The 20,902-nt window shown below is 44.0% G+C and overlaps 1 protein-coding gene across 1 annotated transcript in view; it reads left to right on the top strand.

Annotated features, from left to right (window-relative positions):
• Positions 1–1,243: 1,243 nt before the first annotated feature.
• LAPTM4B (lysosomal protein transmembrane 4 beta) overlaps positions 1,244–20,902 on the top strand; it is a 44,711-nt gene continuing 25,052 nt past the window's right edge. The window contains exons 1-2 of the mRNA XM_044423916.1: positions 1,244–1,361; positions 20,616–20,727. Coding sequence (XP_044279851.1) covers positions 1,260–1,361; positions 20,616–20,727 — 214 coding nt within the window. The 5' untranslated portion in view covers positions 1,244–1,259. The remainder of the gene's footprint in view (positions 1,362–20,615; positions 20,728–20,902) is intronic.

Genomic DNA, 20,902 nt, shown 5'->3' with positions numbered 1-20,902 from the left:
ACAATCCTGTGGATGTTTAATACACATTGCTCTCCTCCACTCCCTCTCATATAAAGGGACCTTTGTTAATGGCCCTTCAACGTGTATTAATTTTGCATCTACTTTTAAACAAGTGCATTCCAAGTCACCACAAGGGCATCTGTATGGAAACATCTGCCAGGCAGACATCACAACCCTCCCCTGGTGCCACATTCAGTTCCACTTCCCAGCACTTGCTGGGAAACTGATTGGGCTTGACTGAAACACTAACACTCAAACTGGGGCCATGATCCACACAAACGAAACACCAAGTATTGCTTGCAGACTTATCCTGTAGTGGGGTGACAATTTTACAGAGAATTGTCCTTTTTTCTATATTCGGAGCGCTGAAAGTCCAAGTCTGCTTTAAAGAACCATCCATAGAAGAGCTGGGCCTTGAAGTTACCCATTAACAGTTGCACGACGGCAGTGTAGTGAGCGAGCAGGTAGATCCCCTACCTGCTTTCCAGCTTCATCACCATGGTGAGATGTGCTGTTTCTCTCCCCCTCTCTCTCGATAAATTAGCATATACGTGTATTATGGAAATTACAATCCTCCTTTTTTGGAGATTCATTAATGGCCACACAATAGACGTATTTACTCCCTTGCAGCCAACATAATATACGCCAGATTTCTCGTGAATGAAGCTTCTCGATGAATATTGGCAAGAGCTGCGGTGATTAACTCGGATGGTCACAGGGCGGGGCGTGCAACCAATGTCAGCCCTACTCAGAACAGACCCATCGAAACGAAGGGGGCTTCAGTGGGAGTAACGCCGGATGCATCGCACAATCTTTCTTCCGCCATAACGAGCATAAGAAACGCATCTTCGAGGTCGGGCCGGTCCTCCGACGCCGCGGCTCTCTCCATCCTCCGGCGGCCGGGCGGGCGGGGCGCGCACCTGGCCGCCGCGGCTCATTCATTCCCCCGCCGGGCCTCCCCCGGACGCGCGCGCCCCCCGCGGCTCCTCCGGGGCGCCAAGGCTCCGCCCACGCCCGGCCGGCCGGGGCCGGATTACGTCATGGAGCGGAGGCTTCCCTCCCCCCGCTGCCCCGGAGGCGCGAGCGCGCTGCCTCCCGGCCTCCCCCTCCCCCTGGCGGCGCTGAGCGTCGCGGCAGGATTCGCGCTCCACCTGCTGTCCAGGGCGGCGCGGCGTCTCCGCTCTGCAGCGCTCCCGGGGAACCAGCCGCAGCGGCAGAGCAGCGCTCCACGCACCGCCGAGGGAGCCCGGGAGAACGCGATGAAGATGATGAGCTCCCCTTGGGCTCGCTTCTACTCCAACAGCTGCTGCTTGTGCTGCCATGTCCGCACCGGCACCATCATCCTGGGCATCTGGTACTTGGTAAGTGGCGCGGGGCTCATTCTACCGTGCGGGAGGCGGGAGGGTCCCGGGTGCAGGGCCCGCGATGGAGGGCGAAGCGGGCCGGGAGGAGCAGCTCGGCGCCAGCCTGCCGCTGGGCGGCTCCTTTTCTCCTGCCTCCTTTCCCGAGGAGGTCCGGGTCCGTGCGATACCGGCCCCGGGTAGCACACTCGTGCGCTGGTGGGCCCTCTCCTCTCGCTCCTGCTGGAGTGGCTCCCCCTCCGCCCCAACAAAGAGCCGGTCGCGGCAGCGGCTTTCTCCCTCTCTGCCTCTCCAGGCGCCCCTCGGGGACAACGACTTTGATTTCACCGATTATTATGGGGTGGCACCCGTTCGCCCCCCCCCCCCCACGCGGAGCGTCGCAAGTTAGTCGTGGCTGCTTCATTTATTGCCTTTATGTCCCCATTCCTTGCATCGTTGAGCCTGAAGAGGCTAGAGGCATCCTAGGTGGTCCCCCCTCCAAGCAGCGGGCAGACTCAGATCTGTTTAGCTTCCATCCCATGGCTGTTCCACGTGCCATCAGACCACTCTCTGGGACAGTTGTGGCTTTCGTTCATTTCAGTCGGTTTATGCTGCATAGGATTTAATGCCAGATTCATTGTGTGTTTTCACTGCCTGGGAAGGGGGGAAATGCTTGCTGGATTTTCACATATTCATTTCTGCTTGCATGAATTGCAGCAAACCGTTTGGCGAGCCTTGGGCGGTGTGTCCTTGAGGGAGGGACCACCCGCAGCTGCTGCTCTTTAGGCAGCAAAATGCCCCAATGTGCCTGGCTGGACCTGTGGCCTCTCCTTTATGCATACGCCCTTTTTCTTCGGACTGCCTAAGAGGCAGCCCTGAGTCTCTGCAATGAGCACAAGAGACTCCACGTTGGGATTTTGAAAGCACAGACATGGCGATTTCAGCATGAAGTCACTTGTCGCCCACCCTGGCTTACAGCTGCTTTCCCTGTTGAAGAGATCTGGCGAGCTTGAAAACTTCCACTCAGAGAGTCCTGTTGGACCATTGATTAAGCAGAATATAAAGTCAGTAATTAATAAATAAATAAATTTTCCTTTTATTTTGGAGACCTGTATAAGGGTCCACATTCCAGAGCAGTGCAGTGGGGCTGGGGGTAGACATGGTGCTTGACCTCTAAATAAGATTACCAAACAGAAAAGTACAGCTCTTTAAAAGATCACAGCGTTGTATAGATTTGGGGTTGCATTGCCAGGGATGCTACAAGCATTGGTCCCCACCCTCATAATGGCAGTGGAAGTATAAAGATGAGGAGAACCTACTGCTCTTCAGCAGCATCATTCTTCAGGGAACAAAAGGTTTATCTCTGAATTAAAGTTTGCATGCTTCTCCCAAAACAAAAGAATAACACGTCCATTTCTTTCATTGACCAGAAAAAACAGAAACATCTTGGTCATGCAAACTCATCAAAATAAATGGAATTGAAAATCATCATGATCAAAGACCTGTTCAGTTTAATGGCTCTAGTCAGGGTATGACTAAGTTTTGATTCAACCCATTATCTGAAAAGGCATTTAGTGGAATGCACCAAAAAGCTCTTCTTTGCATTTTGGAATTGACGTTTAATATTATACATTGGCTCTGAGTTATATTCTATTTTTACAATGAAGAGGTGGATGGAAGAGTTGAATTTGGATCTGGAATATTTAGGTTTATGTTTGAGCTCTTCCATACATTAGTAAGTCACTTTTGTGCCTTTGTTCTTCATCTGTAAAAAGGTGGCATGGATCTCAAGATTGTGAGCAGGAATGCGATGAAGATTGTAAAGCACATAAATTAAAAGGGTTGTATAAATAATTATGTGTAATGGTTGGGTGTTTGTAGTCTTAACCTGATATATTGCTATCCTCTCTATATGATTTTAAAGCTTTAAAATATATTTTGCTACTGCTTTTTAAAATGCTTTGCTTTTTGTTGTACTTTAAAATTGTTGTGGATATTTTAATTAAAATACCTCCTGTGTAAATACACACCTGGGTATAAATTTGAAGATTTGGTTGTGTGCCTAGAACCACCAGAAGTTTTGGACTACAAACACCATCATCCCTGTTTATTGCCATGCCGGCTGATTGAAATTGCTGTCTAAGCACATTGGAGAAGGCTGGTCAAGAAAATACAGCACAGACAAAGGCCAGGGTGAGGTTTAGGTCAAAATCTCTGGAGAGAGACAACTCCAGTCATCCATCATCATTGACTGTGTTGGCTGCGGACGGAAGTTGCAGACTGAAACATCTGGAGGGGCACAAGTTGAGCCATATGAGGGATGTTAAGTATGTATCATAGGGAGAAATGGCTCTGCATCTCTACACTTTATATTTCTAATACTTGTTAGGATCTAATAGCAAAAATGTAAGAGGGCTTTTAAATTGTTCCTGTGCCTTGCAAGTTTTGCTGTTTTGTCTATAAAAAAGTTACCATAAGAGGTTGGATTCAACTTGGAGTATTATCATTCTGGAACATAAAGTGACACTAGTACACACTTTTCACTTAGGTCTCAAAATTTTCTGGAGAATGTATATTAAAAATTGAGTGGTTTTGTATAGTGTTCCTATAGCAATATGTTTCAGATCAGTTTGGGGGAACTTACGGCTTTCCAGATGTTTTGGCCTACAGTCCCCATCCTCCCTCCCATCATTGGTTATCCTGCCTAAGGATAATGGGACCTGTAAGCCAACATATATGGAGGGCCATGAGTTGCAGAGCTTCTGTTTTGGACACCTGAGTTTCAGTGCATCATAGGTTGGCATTCCACTTGTTCACAAATGTCCTACATTTTGCCTGTTTCCATTATCTTGACTTGTTTCCTCTTAACAATGGCCTGCTTTGCATGATTACTATGGCTGAAATTAGTTATGGTCACTTCTTTAAACTGTGGTGTGTACTAGATGCTATTTGCATAATTACCTGTCCAGGCACTGCTTCACTTGAACTCAGGTAGCATGTCTTACCTGAGAGGAAAGCAACCTTCAAATAACCTATCGCTTGTTGTTGGGTTACATTTAAGATGTGGTGATCATACAGACTTGGCTTGTTAGTGTTTCTTACTGGTTCAGCATCTCTTCACCATTCCTCAGCGGGATGCTGACTTTGGGGCCCTGGCACTGACAGCTGATGCTCCTTTTCAGAAGAAAGTGTTATATCCTACTGCTGGATCAGATTTAGGGTCCATCTTGTCCAGCATGCTGTTCAAACAGGGACCATCCAGCTGCCTGTGGGAAACCCATAAGCAGAGCTTAAGTGTAATAGCATCCAGCAACCAGTATACTCTCTCAGATATTACAGGTATTGCTACAACACTGGTGGCCATCACTACTTGTGGTCGCAACTCCATAGGTTGAAAAGACAGTGAAAAAGCAGAACTTGCTACAGGTTTTCTCATCCTTCCCTCCACTGCATCTACTCAAAAATGGAAGATTCAGTAGTGGTATCTTATTTTTGCTACTTGCAGTAATTCTGTCACCCATCTTCTGTCTCCACTCACCCTTGCTCCCATTATCTTGGCTCATCGCCTCTTAACTTTGGCTCATTTCCCTTTCTAACTGTTGGGCATCTTTTCACTGTACTTCTGCGGGATGCTGACTTCAGCAGCTAATGCTGCTTTTCAGAAGCGCGGTTATTTCTGGAGAGATAACCCTCTCAAGAGATGTATTATTAGCAACATAATTCTTTATAAGATACAGTAAGTCTCTTCATAAGTCCACAGGCAGTTTCCTTCCCAAATGGGCCATCAAGTAAAGAATACAGAGGCCACGAGAATGACAAATTGCATACAGAATCCAATCCAACTCAAAGGATGGCTTGCTTTTAATGTGTAGGTGTTCTTGTTTCATTCAGGTAACCTATGCTTCCTTTTTTTAAGAGGCCATGGTGGTTTTAGCTCCTGTCAAGTTGTGCAAGTGCCTATTAAAAATACACCTCTCTTATGAGTCCAAGTCTGAGAGGAAGTGGGATTCAATATACCATGAATTAATTAGGCATTCAGCAGCATATAACAAATCTGAAGGTGGGGCAGGAAGCGAAGGAGACTGGATCTGTTCCAGTGCGCATTTTCCGTTACAATTTGGCACACTTTGCTGGCTATTAGAGGCATCCACTTCTGAGAAGTCAGTGATTAGATTTTGGAATTGGCACTTGATGCCAAGTATTGTCTTTGTCACCTGGTACGCATAATCGAACAGCCTTGGGAATCAAGGCTGCCCGGTATTTTGTATTCCAGAAATGACACCAGGGAACAGTGCATATGATGAGTGGATTTATTAATTGGACAATTTAAAACAATAACCTTGAAAAATGATGGCAATTGTTGGCTTTTGGACACTGGCTAATTATATGAGTCTTTGAGTTGTATCCAGTGTCACTCCTGCTTAAAGCAGACTCACTGAAATTGATAGTCAAACTAACACTGATCACAACCCTAGATACTTACGACCAAATGGACAGTGATGTACTAGAAATCCTGTAGAATTGCTGGAATCCGATAAAGTACACATTACACCACAAAGTAAATGGTAAATTGAGTTAGGTTTTTATTGCATTTTCAATTAATATACTAAAGCTAAATGAAATCATTACCAGGCTCATGTGATAATATCTGAAATATTTATAGGACTAGAAGAGTCCTCCCCTCACCCCTGCCTTTCCCATGCTTTTAATTTTATTAATGAGCCTCTGATGTGGTTGTAAAACTTTAGTTTTATGCTGCACTGTAAAAAGCTTTTTTCTAGAACTGCATGCATTTACAACCTGGCATGCCAACAAAATATCTGATCCAAGAACAGCTGGCCTTGGGACCTCTTTTTAAGAAGCTTTAACAAATATTTATGAATGAGCACTTTAGATGTGAAGTAGGCATGTGATGGCTTCATTAATATGGCACAGTTGTTATGATGTTGAGATGACCTTTTAGTCTGGAATTCATCCCTGGTGAATATTTCTTTAGGATGGAAAATGATTTATGCTATAGCCAGTGTTGATTTGGCATACAGGTGTGTTGCATGTAACAGTATTGGGAAATGCCTTATACCAGCTCAGATCCTTTGACCATCCCACGCACCCACCCAGCTAGCTATTGCAGGAGCAGGCAGACTTTTTAGATCAGAGACATTTGGCGTTTTAAGACACTGCCCTGGGTGCTGCCCCAAAAAGGTTGCCTGTTGGAGCTTGGGTAAGTGAAGGGTCAACTTCTCCTCCCAGGATGAGAATGAAAGGCAAGGCCTCTTGCCTTGTATTTTCTGTGGCTCTTCTCTCCCACTGTGGCAGAGTTTGTTAGGATGCACCCAGGCTCACGCCTTCCAGGGAAAAAAACTGTTCTGCTAAGGCAAACAATTTTATTTTCACAGGAAAGGCTTGTATTACCTATGGAATAACTGGGGAAAGCAGCTTCAAATCATTATCTTTGGTGCTCTTCCTAACAAGTCAAAGGCCTTGAGGTCTCGGCATTCTTGCAAGAAACTGTTTTGACTTTTAGATGCTAGGAAAGTATACTGCTCATCCTGCTGAACCTCAGTAATTTCCCTCTGATTCCTCTGGTAAAACCTGAACAGAACATAGCCTTCCTAAAGCCATCACTTTGGCTCCCCGTGTAAGAGGGCAGCAGTGGCAGAAAGCACTAGAATGATGGAGGCAGGGGGCCGAGGGGGCAGCGTTGTGCAGGCACACGGCTGCTTGCTGTTAGCAACACCTAATTGCATCGGTTGTGGAAGCCCCAGGTTGACTTCTGGAGCTCATGGGATATTGGGTTCCACCCAGCATGTTGGCTTTGAGAACAGCTGTTGCTCAGAAACTTTAATTTTAGCCTATCAGAATTTGGCGAATGAGAGAAAAGCAAGGAGGGAGAAGCTGGAGGACAAAGGTTTGACTTAAAAGGACAGAGTGGCATTAGGAACATAAGAAGCTGCCCTTCTGCCAAGCCCAGTGGTCCACCACCCGCCTAGTTCAATTTTGTTCAAGGGCTGATGGGAGATTTCCCAGGCTACCCTGGAGACTTCAGAGGTTGAACCTAGAATCTTCTGCATGCAAATCATGTGCTGCTCCAATGAGCTACAGGCAAACCCTACAACATTATGTTGGGTTTTTTTAAGTGTTAATAGCTAGGAAAAGCATCTTGTATAAATTCTTCTGGAAACAAGAGATTACTACTTCTACTAATGCAAACAGTTTAAAAGAATGCTGAGGAGTAAATAGATCAGTCATCATCCCTTGGAACAAATCACTTGGCCGGCTGACTTGGAACAAATAACTTCCTTTCAGTTTCCTTTCTCCATATTTAAGAATACATTCCAGGTTTCAAAAGCACTGCTCATGAAAGATATGGAACAGACCTACAGCAAATGGCCAACAGGAGAAACAGGTGGTTCTTGAGATGTAGTCAATCAGAACTGTGTTCATGGGAGTACAGCGTTTAACACTTCTGGGTGCATTGAGGCACCCTCTATCCCTGCAATACTGGTTGTGTAAAGCAAGAATGGGGAGGGTGCTGTTCTCCAGTTGCGGTTGGGCTGCAACACTCATCATGTACAGCCTGCACAGCCAGTGGTCAGTGATAGAGGCCAACTTCTAGCAGTTACCCATCACTGCTATAAATGGAATGATTTGCTGAGAAATTGGCCTGAGAAATTGCATAGCATAGCTGCTGTTGTCCAATTAATTAAGGACCCCAGCCATCCTTCTTTGAGCTATTGATATCCTATCTTTCTGAAAAAGTCAAAGTGGTCTAGTTAGGCTTCACAGGCAGTCTCCCATTCAGACATCAGCCAGACCCAGTCTTGCTTGATTTAAGCCCTGGACCTGGCTGCATGCTTGCCTGGGCTCCCAGTGGGTGCTATAGTAATCCCAGCTATGGAAGTGGAATTCTTGTACCCAGCTTGTTGTGCATAGAGAACAATCTTGCTCTTCTTCACCTGTGAACATTCATTTACTAATGATGTCTGGCTAGTAATATTACCTGCTGCTTGTAGACCTGTGTCTTGGTAATTATATAGCCAATGCTATCTTCTTTCTGAAAGAAATTGGATAGTGTTTTCTTTGTTCCTGCTTATGCGTGCTTTGTATGTGCAGACGGTTGCCCTGAGCAAATTTTCCATTAAGTTAATTTCTTGAGATGGCTCTTTCATCAAAGCACCCTGGCCTTTTCATAAAGGAGGCAGAGTTCAGTGATTTCCTGATGGGGTGACTGTCATGCTAAGAAAGAAGGTTCTCAAATTCCAGTGCAGAGGGATGTGTCTGCTTTATGCGGGAGCTCCCTTTTGGACTGGAATACGAGAGGCTATCTCACAAATTGCTTTGCCTAGCCCAGCTGACCCTGACGGGCAGAATCTTTCCTAGCCAGAAGTGGTGAATGAGGCATTGAATGCGGGACCTCCTCCATTCAAAGCATGTGCTCAGCCACTGAGCCACAGCTCCTTACCTAGCTCTAGACTCAGCAGGTACATGTAGCACAATGTTTATCTGATAGATGTATATAGATCGTTCTTCCCATACCTTTTGACCTACCATTCTCTGTCACTCTGTCACACTGTACCAAGGAAGCATACCAAATTACTTTATTTCAGGTCAGAATATTTGTCAGTATAGCCTGATAGTGACTGCTCAGACTGGCAGCAGAACTTCCAGGGCTCCAGTTCTCATTTTTCCCATCAGTGGCCATCTGATCTTTTTCATTAGAGTCTTCCTGCATGCTATTACAGACAAGCTAACTTTAACTCTCTTGTTGCTCCATACCGTTATGGATGCCAGTTCTTGGTTGAAACATTAATTTGGAGGGTGATGGAGTGGATCCGCTTGTAATTTGCAGCCTGCATCATCCCTTTCAGGTGTATAATACCTGAGGCCCCACTTGGGAGTGCTTATGTATGTCATGGAATGATAGCATTTTTATTATTTTCATATATACATTAAATAGGTGTGTGCAGCATGCATAGGTTGATGGCTTTTAAACATTTAAGTAATGTTTGCAACTGCTCAGCACTTAACTTTGTGATCAAATCAGCCCTTCCTCCAAGATTGAGAACCCTGAAACATAATGCTATTCATAATTAGTTCTTTGTATTCAGGAGCACACTGTGATTAGGTTAATAACAATCAAATATTTATTGTGATCATTCACTGGTGAACAGTAGCCTGTTCTGCCAAGGAAGCTTTATGTCCCCAGAGGATAAGATGGCATGTTCAAAGTGAAAGGTCTGGGTTATGTTCCCAAATGACGCTGCTTCTGCAGGTCTGTCATTCTTACTTGGAAGCATGTTCCAAGAGTGGTTAGCCTTGCACCATTTTCCTAGGTGGAGATAGTTGTTTCAGGTACTAATAACTTAATTACTTGAGGGTGTGGATCCTCTAGTCTGGCTTTGTGGCAAGCAAAAAGAGAAGCTGATGACCTGGCAATGCTTCACCATAGCTGTTGAGAGAGATTGCTGTACTTGAATGTTCCTCCTGATCTACTGCTTGTCTCATTCATTCTTCCAAATGAAAAATACTGTAGGGATTGGACCTACTTCACCCAAAATACATCGTTCTAGGGAAGGTATTTAAGACTACGAATCTGAATTGGTTGGGATATTTAGCTCAGATACCATGGCCAGCAAACTTTGAGATAAGACTGATGAGAATCAGACCACCTCTGGTTCAAGAGGAGACATGATGGGACATGGCGAGTAAGAGGCAGAGCAGTGTGACTTTCTCAGCCTAGGGGTTTCACATCAGGTCAAAGGAGCAGACAAATTAAGTAGTGTGAACCTCTCTGAGGGTAGCGCCATCTTCATTTGCTGGGGAAGAGAGGAGGAAAATTAAATTTGGAATCCACTACTGGTATGGGCAAGAAATAACTCCACAATTGTGTATGTTACATGCCATCAAGTTGTCTTTGACCTATGGCAGCCCTCTGAATGAATGCCCTCCAAAATGTCTATTCAGCTCTTCTGAGTTCAAGGCTGTGGCTTCCTTTATGGATTCAATCTGTCTCATATCTGGTCTTTCCTTTTGGCTTTTCCTAACATTATTGTCTTCCCCAGCGAGTCTTTCCTTCTCATCATGTATCCAAATTATGACAGCCTCAATTTTGTCATTTTTGCTTCTAGAGAGAGCCTTGGCTAGGACCCACTTGTTTGTCTTTCTGTCAGTCCAGGGTACTTGCAAAGCTTTCCTTCAGCACCATCCTTCAAATGCACCAACTTTCCCTGTCAGTTTTCTTCGCTGTCCACCTTTCACACCATATATAGTGTGAAATACAAAGAGGAATACAATCATGTGGATGATCTTGGTCTCCAGTGAAATATCCTTACACTTGATGATCTTTTCTCATCTCTTCACTGCTGCTCAAGTCTCAGTCTTTTTTGAATTTCTTGGCTGCAGTCTCCCTTAAACTGATGACTGAGCTAAGGTATGTGAAATCTTTCACAATTTTGATTTCTTCATTATTAAACAGTAAAGTTCTATAATTCTTCTGTGGACATGTTTTTAATTTTCTTAATATTCCGCTGCAGCTTTGCTTTTGTGCTATCTCCCTCCACTTTTATCAGGAGTCATTTCAAATCATTGCTGCTTTCTGCCAGTAGTATGATATCATCTGCATATTTAAAATTAGTGGTGTTTCTTCTGCCAATTTTCACTCCTCCTCCTGATTCTAATATAGCTTTCCTTGGGTTATGTACTGCATTCATATTGAACAGACAGGAAGATAAAATACATCCGTGTCTGGCACCTTTGCTTATGGGAAACCATTCTGTTTCTCCATTTTCTGACCTAACTCTTAGCGTCTTGTCTGTGATACAGGTTATGCATTAGGACAATCAAGTGCTTTCTTTCAATCTCATTCCATCCATCACCTTTCATGATTCACACAGTCAAAGGCTTTGCTATAGTTTATAAAGCATATGCTGATCTTTTTTCTGAAATTCTTTGGTGCATTCCAGTAGCCAATAGTCCTGAGATGTCGTAAAGGACAGCATATAAATGTTTTAAATAAAAATAAATAAAACAAAACAAAACATGTATTTGCCTAATGATCTCAAGTGCCTCTTGCTTTTCAGAATCCAGCTTTGGACATCTGGCATTTCTCACTTTATATAGGATACTATTCTTTGTTGCAACACTTTGAGCATTATTTTGCTTGCGTAGGAGATTGATGCGACGATCCTATGGCTGCTGCATTCTTTTGCCTCTCTTGGGGATTGGAATATATATTGAATGATTCCAGTCTGTGGGCCATTGTGTTGTTTTCCACAATCAGAGGGCTTAAACACAATGGATGTCTCTTGATAATAACCTTTCTATTATCCTGTTTATATCACAAAGCAAGTCTTGGCTAGCCAGCTTCAACATAATAGAGACTCTAGTTAGAAGCCTCTAGTCCAGATCTGCTGCAAAGGAAAGGGAGAAAAGTTGAGAGAGATACAGACAGACAGACAGAGAGCGAGCAGCCCTTGACAAATATCTTGCAAAATGCAAAGAGAGGGCTATTGATCTGTCCAGCTGCAGCCCAGTTTTGCCATTCTGGATTCCTGCCAAGTGGTACTCAATCAATAGTGGCTCATATGATAACACGGATTACTTTAAATGTTAAGTTCAGTGTGTAGCTGAGCCTTACCTTTTTCTTAACTTTAGACTAAGTGGGTATGGCCTGAATTTGGATTGGAAGCAGTGCCCAACCAAGGAGAGGATTAAACTTCCCCCTTCCCGTTTCCTCTCCAGATTATTTACCCATACACCTTACATGCGGATTAAGGAAAGAAAAATGCCTCCTATAGAGACTGCTTTCTTTTTTAATCTCCGCTCAGGGGGCAGGGCAGATGGAACTTCAGGAAGCAAATGAATAGGTAGGGAAAATGTAATCCTCTTTTCCTGGTGTGCACTGATTGTTGATCTTTAGTGACTATCTGGAGGTAGTCATGTGGATTATTACATATTTGTGTTCATGAAACCTATCTGGACAGAGATAGCCTGGTGACAGTTATCCATGCTTTGGTAACCTCCTGGCTCAATTTCTGCAATGTGTGTGTGGGTTACCTTTGAAAGTGTTTTGGATACTTGAGTTTGTTCAAAATAGAGTTACTAAGCTACTGACTAGCGTCATGACTACCTGAGGCATGTGGTCTGGCGTTTTGCCAAGGCTGCTGCTCTGTTCTCTTTGCAGGAAGATCAGGGCATACATCACACAATATTTTTCTCAGGGGTTTCCTCTCTGCTTTGTTATATCTTCAGATATGTTACATTATACAGAAGGTGGAATTTCAAAAATTTCTAGGTCTCTGTAGTAAATAATGGCACCAACTAGCCCCCACCCCGAGATGATTGAAAACTCAGGAGAGACCCCTGGGAGGAGGGTGGCATTGTGAAAAGCCCGTCAAACATCTGTGAATGAGGGAATGCAAACACACAATGCTTTGTGTAGACTTGTTGATATGATCACATGATGCCAATGCTTCATCAGTGGGACAAGCTTCCAGTCTGTTTCCAGGCTCAAGTCAAGGTTGACCTTTATAGACCTAAAGAGTTTGGAGCCACAATCTCTAAATGTTTTGCTATCTGGGCTGTCATGATACGAACCCAGTCATGCTTACAAACCATGTTTTTTTAACCATGAATAATCCAGCAAGAGAACCCATGGTTTATTGTCAGGCTGTGAACTCTGGATTGTTTAAACCATGGGTTGTTGTTACACAGGAATCCAGAACCACGGATTGTTTTGTCAGGCTAATGACAGAGTGGTAAAAGAAACATGCCAGTACCAATGATCAGTGGAAGCATTTGAGATACAGACGGGGAGTAGGCAAAGGAGGAAGGAAACAACCTAGCAACTGAGAAAATAAACCAGTTTATTTGATCTTCTGCTAGACAAGACTTGGTTAGGAAAATAAATCATAAGTTAAAAGTTATGTGCAAACCAGATCATTAACAGTAGTGGATTGTGAATAAATCTGCTGGTTTGGTGCACCCTTTAGGTGCTTTCCTGAAGTGCTAGACAGCACATGGTAGCCAGAAAAATGCTGGGGATTGCAGTCCAATATACCTGGTGGCTCCAGGGCAGGAAAGGCTGGCCTAGAGTGACTCATGTCCTTGCCTGAAATTCTATTTCATAATTGAGTTGACACATTTTTCCTCCCAATTAGTTGTCTTTATTTGAGAACTGTATGCTTATTACTTGCCAGTTAAAGGACAGTTGTTTTAGGCCTTCGGATGATTGGAAAGATTTAGCCTACCTCCACAGCACTGTCTCCAGGTGAACAGGATCCCCCAGTTAATTTTCAAAAATGGGAAGACGGTGGAGGATTCCATGACCTGAGCAGGCCCTTGACAGGAGAGGGCCTCCCAAAGTTGTCGTGAGAATGCAAAATATTACATCTAAGTAGATCTTCTACTGCAGCTGTTCCCAGTTATTTGCCGTCTGGGTGCTTTGGACTTAAACCACCACCATTTATGATCATTAGCCATGTTGGCTGGGGATAGTGGGAACTGAGCCCAAAACATTTAGAGAGCATTTAGAGAACATTTGAGGGGAGAAAGGATCTATTTAAAGTCTGTCTTTCTTTCTTCCCCTCCCCTAGCCACTCCTTCCTAGTTCTACTAAGGGCAGCTTAGAATGCTCATAATCCTCCACCATTGCAGTGTCAGGAATGCAACACAGCATTTTTGAGATGTACCCATTTTTTGTTTCCAGCCCCTACTGAATGTTCTTAAGCATCTCAAAGCACAGAAAATAAAGGCTTTCAATTGCAATTATATTTCAAAGGAGACCCATCCATTTGAGAAGTCACTTGCATCAGTTCTGAAGCCCAGTGGCAAACTGTCAGATAAATGAAAATATGTCAGTTTTCGCTGCAGAGATTAGCAGACTTAGAACAAAGCCACCGTCTGCACGCTGGCTGTTTCCTTTCCTACAAATTAATTGGGGGAGCTGGGTGGATGGTAAGACAGGCTTCATTGCCACCAAGAACCATCTTGTACATGTATTGCTGATGAATCTTTTTCAGGGGATTGCATAAGCGCTGGATAGAGTTTCATTAGCAGAATCCTGACTGGTATAATTAAAACACCAACCAGGATGATGAATTTCAGTTCTAGCTAGTCATAAAAGAATCTTTCCAATCTCTGCTACCATTTTTCTCAATCCAGTTTAGCTACGAGGTAGCTTTCGCATGTGCAAAAGCCATTCAATTTGAGATGAAGCATTTTAACAAAATTTTTACCACAGAACTAAATGCCTTGGTTGCATATGAAGGGATATGAAACAGGCTACACATTTTGCCAGTTTGGAGCTCTGCGACTGAAATGAGAGATCGCAGTAGAAAAGAGTTGTTTAGCAGACTTGCTTGTCCATTCTGATCCTTGACCAAATCAGGAAAATCTCTTTAGCCCCACATGCCGTGCTGTTCCTAACTAACGCTCACCTGCTGGAATCCTAGTGGGATTTTGGGGCCACCTGCTGTGTCCAGGTTCTTTTACTCTGGTCCATATAGAACTGTATTATTATTATTATTATTATTATTATTATTATTATTATTATTATTACTGCTACTACTACTACTAATGCTACTACTATTATTTAGGTTGCACAGATGAGAATGGTGTACCCAAATAAGCAACATTGTCAACTCAAGTATTCGCCTACTATGTATAAAATAGCATTCTTTTGAATTGCACTGGCATACCGTCATGTGTTTGTTGTTCGCCCTTTCTTCTTTGTAAAGAAAAAACGTGAGAAGACTTTTTAATGGAATTCTTTTTATAAGGTTATTTTAAAAGAATCCAAACTCTCAGATCTTTTAGAGATCATAAATCTGTATCACACAATGCAGTTTATTAAAGCAGTTCTCATGGACTGGGTTTTCAACTGTGATCCCTTGTTTTGCTTTGATGCTTTCCAGCTGTACAATCAGTTTTGGTCAAATTCAAAACATAGTGTGTCTCACAGTCTGGGCTCCAGAGTTGCTCAAAAGAGAGTAAAGCTATTTCCACTCTAGGCTGTTATCCCATGGGCATACCTACCCAGAAGTAAGCCCCATTGAACATAGTGAGACTTTGGAGAAATATGTGGAAAATTACTATGTAGGCAGATGAAGATATCTGTAGATAAGATATCTTCCAGGTGTTTTTGACAAAGTCTCTGAAGTCCAAACTATGCTAATATGGGGTGGTAGGAATTCAAGTCTAAATACTCTGAAGAACACCAGCTTGAGGGAAGGCTGGACTTGCCTTTCAGCATTCAGTTTATATGTACAAGCAGATGAAAACTGAGATGCCTATTTTTCACTTGTCTTTGGCCACTGTTGAAGACTTAACTGTCTACCCCAAACTTGTCAAATTTCTCCCCAAGGCTGGATTCTGTTTATTTGGTCCCTCCCCCCCCCTCCACATCACCCCGCTTTCCCCATCAGAATGCAGTGTGACTGACAAACCAAACCGGAGACAGAGGGAGGGTTCACATGAGAGAGCAAACCTGCAAGGCTGCTAAGCTACACAGCATAGTTTCTTTGTAGGAACATCCAACAGGCTTGTTTAGCCCCGGGTTTGTTTTCTGCTTCCTTCCCCCTCTCTCCCCCCCAGACCCCACTGGGCAGCATCACTTATCCCAGGCATCTTCGCAGCAGAATCAGTGTCACTTGGTCAGTTGAATCACTGCTTCATCACCACTTCATCTTCGTTGGTCCATCGCTGCTACACTGCTACCTTTCTCTCTCTCTCTCTCTCTCTATTGGTTGGCTTCACAAGCTGGTTATGTTTCCCTCCCAGGGTTATTTTTCTGGACTGATCCCCCACTAGCACTTTTCCACCAAAACCCTTGCTCAAGCAGCCTGCATACCTGTCTGTGTTCTCTCAACCTCCCCCGCCATCTTGGGGTTTCTGCTTTCCCCTGACACCACCATCAGATTCCCTCCCCTGGGATCTGCCATTCCCATCTTCATCTCCATGGAAGTACCACTCTCAGCACCAGTGCTTGCTGGATCATCCAGGGAGCTTTTCCCATCAACCTGCTTGTGCCTGGTGTGCAGATAACCTGCAGTGGGAGAAAAGTGGTGGCCGAGAAGCACTTTGCTGTGAAGCAAGACAGGAAAGGCGTGTGGGCTGCCTCGTTGCAGGGTTTGGGACAGAAGGCGGACTTCAGCAGATGCAGCGCAATCTGTCACTAGGCAAACCTCAAAAAGCAAGTCTGTCTGTGAAACGAGGGTGGCAACAGGTTTTCACTGCTCTTGCCACACAACTTACTAGGCAGACAGCACCCCAAATCGCAGAATGTTGAGCAAACTCCACAAGCCATGGCTTATGGGCATAGCTTCATAGCCACAAACAAACCACCCTGTAGGAAGCACACTGGGTTCAGACAGTACACTAAGCAATAGCGGCGTCATAGCCACTGTGGCTTAGCAAGTCATGCAGACCCAGCAATGACCTATCACCGTGCACATCCCATAGTGGGAATTATGAGATGGTTATTTATTGCAGATTTGTGAGTTCAGCATTTTGCAGCAGATGAATGGAAGTGCTGAACTACATGCTAAGCGATTTGCTCAGCCTTCTTCTTTACATAACCACAGCATGTCACCTTATTTTGCCTAGCAGGCAGACAGAACATTCAGCATCCTTTGGGTCAGTCAGCATCCTTTAATCCATTATGTGCTAATACCGTCTGCCTGCTTGTTTGCTTATGTGCTTGTGTCTGCTCTTTCTGCCTTTGATTTATCTTTCTTCCTCCTCCATTTCTGAAACCATTTGGTGAACAGCAGGTTGCTTTTTTCTGTTTATAGCTATTTGCTAAGATATGCCACTATGGAAATTGTGGCATATTAACATTATTTAATCTGGCAACACCTTGAAGCTTACAAATTCTTCTGGACAAGATGTTGCTACAATCCTGAGTAGCATTCAGCTCTATTGTTCTGTACATGTGTGGAAATCAATATCAAAGCACAACACAAACTATTTTCAAGTAAAGCATTGTACCCTGCTGTATATCAAGCAATAGATTCAGTTTTTCTGGCAGGCAAGTTCTCAGCGTCCTATTTCAAATAAGCTGGAATGCATACTTTTAAGCAGAACTACTTGTGAGTAAGTTTCCCAGCCTGCCATTTCAAAGAGAAGCTTCCAGAAAACAATCTGCTTATTGTACGAAGGTGAAATACTTCTCTGCAACAAAACGTAGTAGAATTTCTCTAATAAGAGAAATTGTGAGAGCCAGTGTGGTGTAGTGGTTAAGAGCATGGGACTGGGACTCAGAGGATCTGGGTTCTAGTCCCCGCTCAGCCATGGAGCCAACTGGGTGACTTTGGGCCAGTCACAGACTCTCAGCCCAACCTACCTCACAGGGTTGTTGCTGTGGGGATAAGATGGAGGAGGAGAATGATGTGAGCTGCCTTGAGTCCTTTGTAGGAAAAAGGCAGGATATAAATTGAAAAATAAATAAATAAGAATAAATAAGGTGCATCCAACAAGGATGTAATACCAATCATACCAGTTGCTCTCAAATATGACCCAGGATAGGGCTTGGCAGAAAGTAGATTGGGATCAACTGGCAGAACTCTGGGTGATTTGCAATAGTTCAGTAAGGGTGTCTGTCTCCCAGTTTTTTAACAGTCACAACAAAACGACTTTCTACCTAGGTCTCTCTCTGTCTCTCTCTGTGTGCGCACACGTGCATGCAGGTGTGAGGGGGCAGGTGTATATCCCTTCCCACTGTGGATGTTCAGAAGGAAAAGAGGAGAGGGAGCCTGTAATAATTGTGCAGAAGAGGGAACTTTAGCAGGTGTCTGTGTGGAAAGCCAATGCCCCATAATACAAGCTGCAGTGCACTGCCTTGATGGCTTTTAGTATATATGGATTTAAAGGAGTGATTATGATGATAATAGTTTGAGTTTGTCAGAGGGGTTATAGGAGCGTGTACAGCCACAGTCACCCTCAGGCCAGCCAGCTAGTCCTTGGCCCACAGCCACCAGCCTGGGTGAATCAGCTCTGAGAGATCTCGCTCAGCCTCATCATAGAGGCCGGCACAGCTATGGTTGCTTAGCAACGGTTGAGATCTCGTGGACTTCAGCTCATCAACATTATCCAGATTAGTAATCTGTGAATTGGAAACAGTCACAAGAATCTCAATTAGGATTATTATTATTTCCTCCTTCCCCAAGTCAGTTAGAATGGAATCAGCTATAAATAGGGGTTTATCGTGGAAATGGACAGGATTAGTGAGGCAGCATGAATAGCCTATTGTTAAAGGTGACTTCTATTTCTAGTTAGCATTAGGACAAGATGTATTTCTGTGTGTGTGCGCACATGAGAGAGGGAGAGAGAGAGTTTGTACATGTGCATATATCCATGAATGTGCATAGAAGGGGAACCTGCATATTGCAGAGGATACTGGAATAAGGACAAAAGAAGAACACCACTGGATCAAACCAAAGGTCTGTTTCCCACACTTGGCCAACCAAATGCCTTTGGGAGTCCACCAGCAGGACTGGAAAGCCTTCCCCTGCTGAGTGGGGAAGGACATGACATGCAACAGCACTCTCCCACTTATCTTCCTAACACCTGGTATTCTGAAGCACGCAGCCTCTGATCCTGGAGGTGGCATATAGCTGTCATAACTACTAGCCATTCACTTAATTTGCACAAGAGGGCAGCCCATTGTGAGCTACTGTGGGCTGTTGTATCTTGGACCACTTCCCATAGGGTAGCTTGCTCTCCCTCAATAAGCAACCATGTCAACTCAGGGCTTGCTATAGGGGTTCTTCAAGCTATGATGGATTCTCGTTATGTCATCCAGACCCCAGAAACTGACCCCATTGTGGTAGCCCTGTCAACAAGCCACAGCACAAGAGCAGCAGAAACCTCTCGTCATGATTGCCATGCTCATCACCAGTGAGAGCTGCTTCACCAAGTGTTCAAGTACCATTCTGTAGCAACTAGCATTTGTTAACCCTCCCCTTCTACAATTGCAACTCCCAGGAAATCTGTATATATCCCTGTCAGAAACCCTATTTAGACCGTTTTGTTTTGTCTGAAACCCTGACTAAATAAACCCTAAACCTTGACAGCTGACAAAAATAAGCACAATATGAAGGGGGTAACATAGCTGCAAACCCCTCTTTGCAAGCAAAGTTCTCATTGCACCTTTGTGTTGTGCATGGCAGCTTACCATTTGACAGACATCTAGTGAGAGCAAAGTAATGCATTTAAAACCTGGCTGTGATAGCAGGTATTTACTAGGAAATTAAGTCTAGGCAAGGCTTCAAATTTGGGTAGTTGGAGGTGCTACACCTGCATGAATCCAAACCACCAACCAAGTTAAAAACAAAACAACAAATACCAAAACACTTGCACACATTTGTGAAAAGAAGTGGCAAACCAGTGAAAGCCATTCCAATATCCTTCTTGACCTCTGGAAAATAACAAGGGGAAAATGCTGTAGCGATCACAACAGTAGTCATGATAGCAGGACTGGGGAAACCGCTCTTGTCTCTGAAACCACTGCATGTTTTTGAACAAGAATAAAAGAGGGTATACCTGTGTTTGACCAGGTTTTGAGCTGTATCTAGTGATACAGCCAGACAATGCTAGGTTGTGCCAGTAGAAATGACAGCTAGCACTTCCTAGAGGAACCCTGGAAACTAGTGTATGCAGAACAGGACAGATCAGTGGAGCCAACCTCACAGACTATGGCTTGGAGTGGGCTAGATTCCATTTTTCATTTATTTATTTATTGGCCACCTTTCAAGGCAGGATCTCTCCAATAAAGCATATAATAAAAAGCTGATGTGATGTTAAAAACAGTTCTGGAAATGATAGGTTCAGCTAGGTGCTCTCGGAAGGGCCAGATTACCATTGCACTAATAGATCTTCAGCTGTTGGATAGTATAGAAATACAATGAATAAACAATAAAATAGAATAGATTAAATAGATGAATGAATGAATGAATGAATGAATGAATGAATGAATGAATGAATGAAGTTATGGCTGCTAGTATAAGGGCAGCTGGGGCTATTGCCCATTATCTGGGTTACTCATAATCTTCAGGGCTATGTAAATGCATGGGATTTCTGCATGTTTGCCCTATGCCCCTGTTGTCCCCAAGCATGTAACATGTGGCAGGGTGCTAAGGAATGTCCTCTGAAAATGGGGAGAAGATTGGGAAGAAGTATTGCTCAGTGAAGGCCTTTCTTGTGATAAGGACTCTTGTCTCTTCTGCGAGCATCACTGTGTACTTCTCTGCGTCTTCTGATTTTTCTTTTTATATCCAGATCATCAATGCCGTGGTACTGCTGATTATCTTGAGCGCCTTGACAGACCCTGGCCAGTATCACTTAACGACTGCAGAATTAGGTGGTGACTTTGAATTTATGGATGATGCCAGTAAGTATATATCATTTCATTAGTAATTTACAATCTGGACTCTATTAAATGAAACTGGTCTCATGCCAGGACACCACTTTGAGAACCGGGTTTAAAATTCTCTCTCTCTCTCTCTCTCTCTCTCTCTCTCTCTCTCTCTCTCTCTCTCTCTCACACACACACACACACACACAAG

The sequence above is a fragment of the Varanus komodoensis genome, unplaced genomic scaffold (genome assembly GCF_004798865.1).
Source record: "Varanus komodoensis strain SLA01 unplaced genomic scaffold, ASM479886v1 scaffold14_1, whole genome shotgun sequence".
Taxonomy (NCBI): Eukaryota; Metazoa; Chordata; class Lepidosauria; order Squamata; family Varanidae; genus Varanus; species Varanus komodoensis.
Note: the sequence above shows the minus strand (reverse complement) of the source record. Positions and strands in the feature narration are given on the sequence as shown.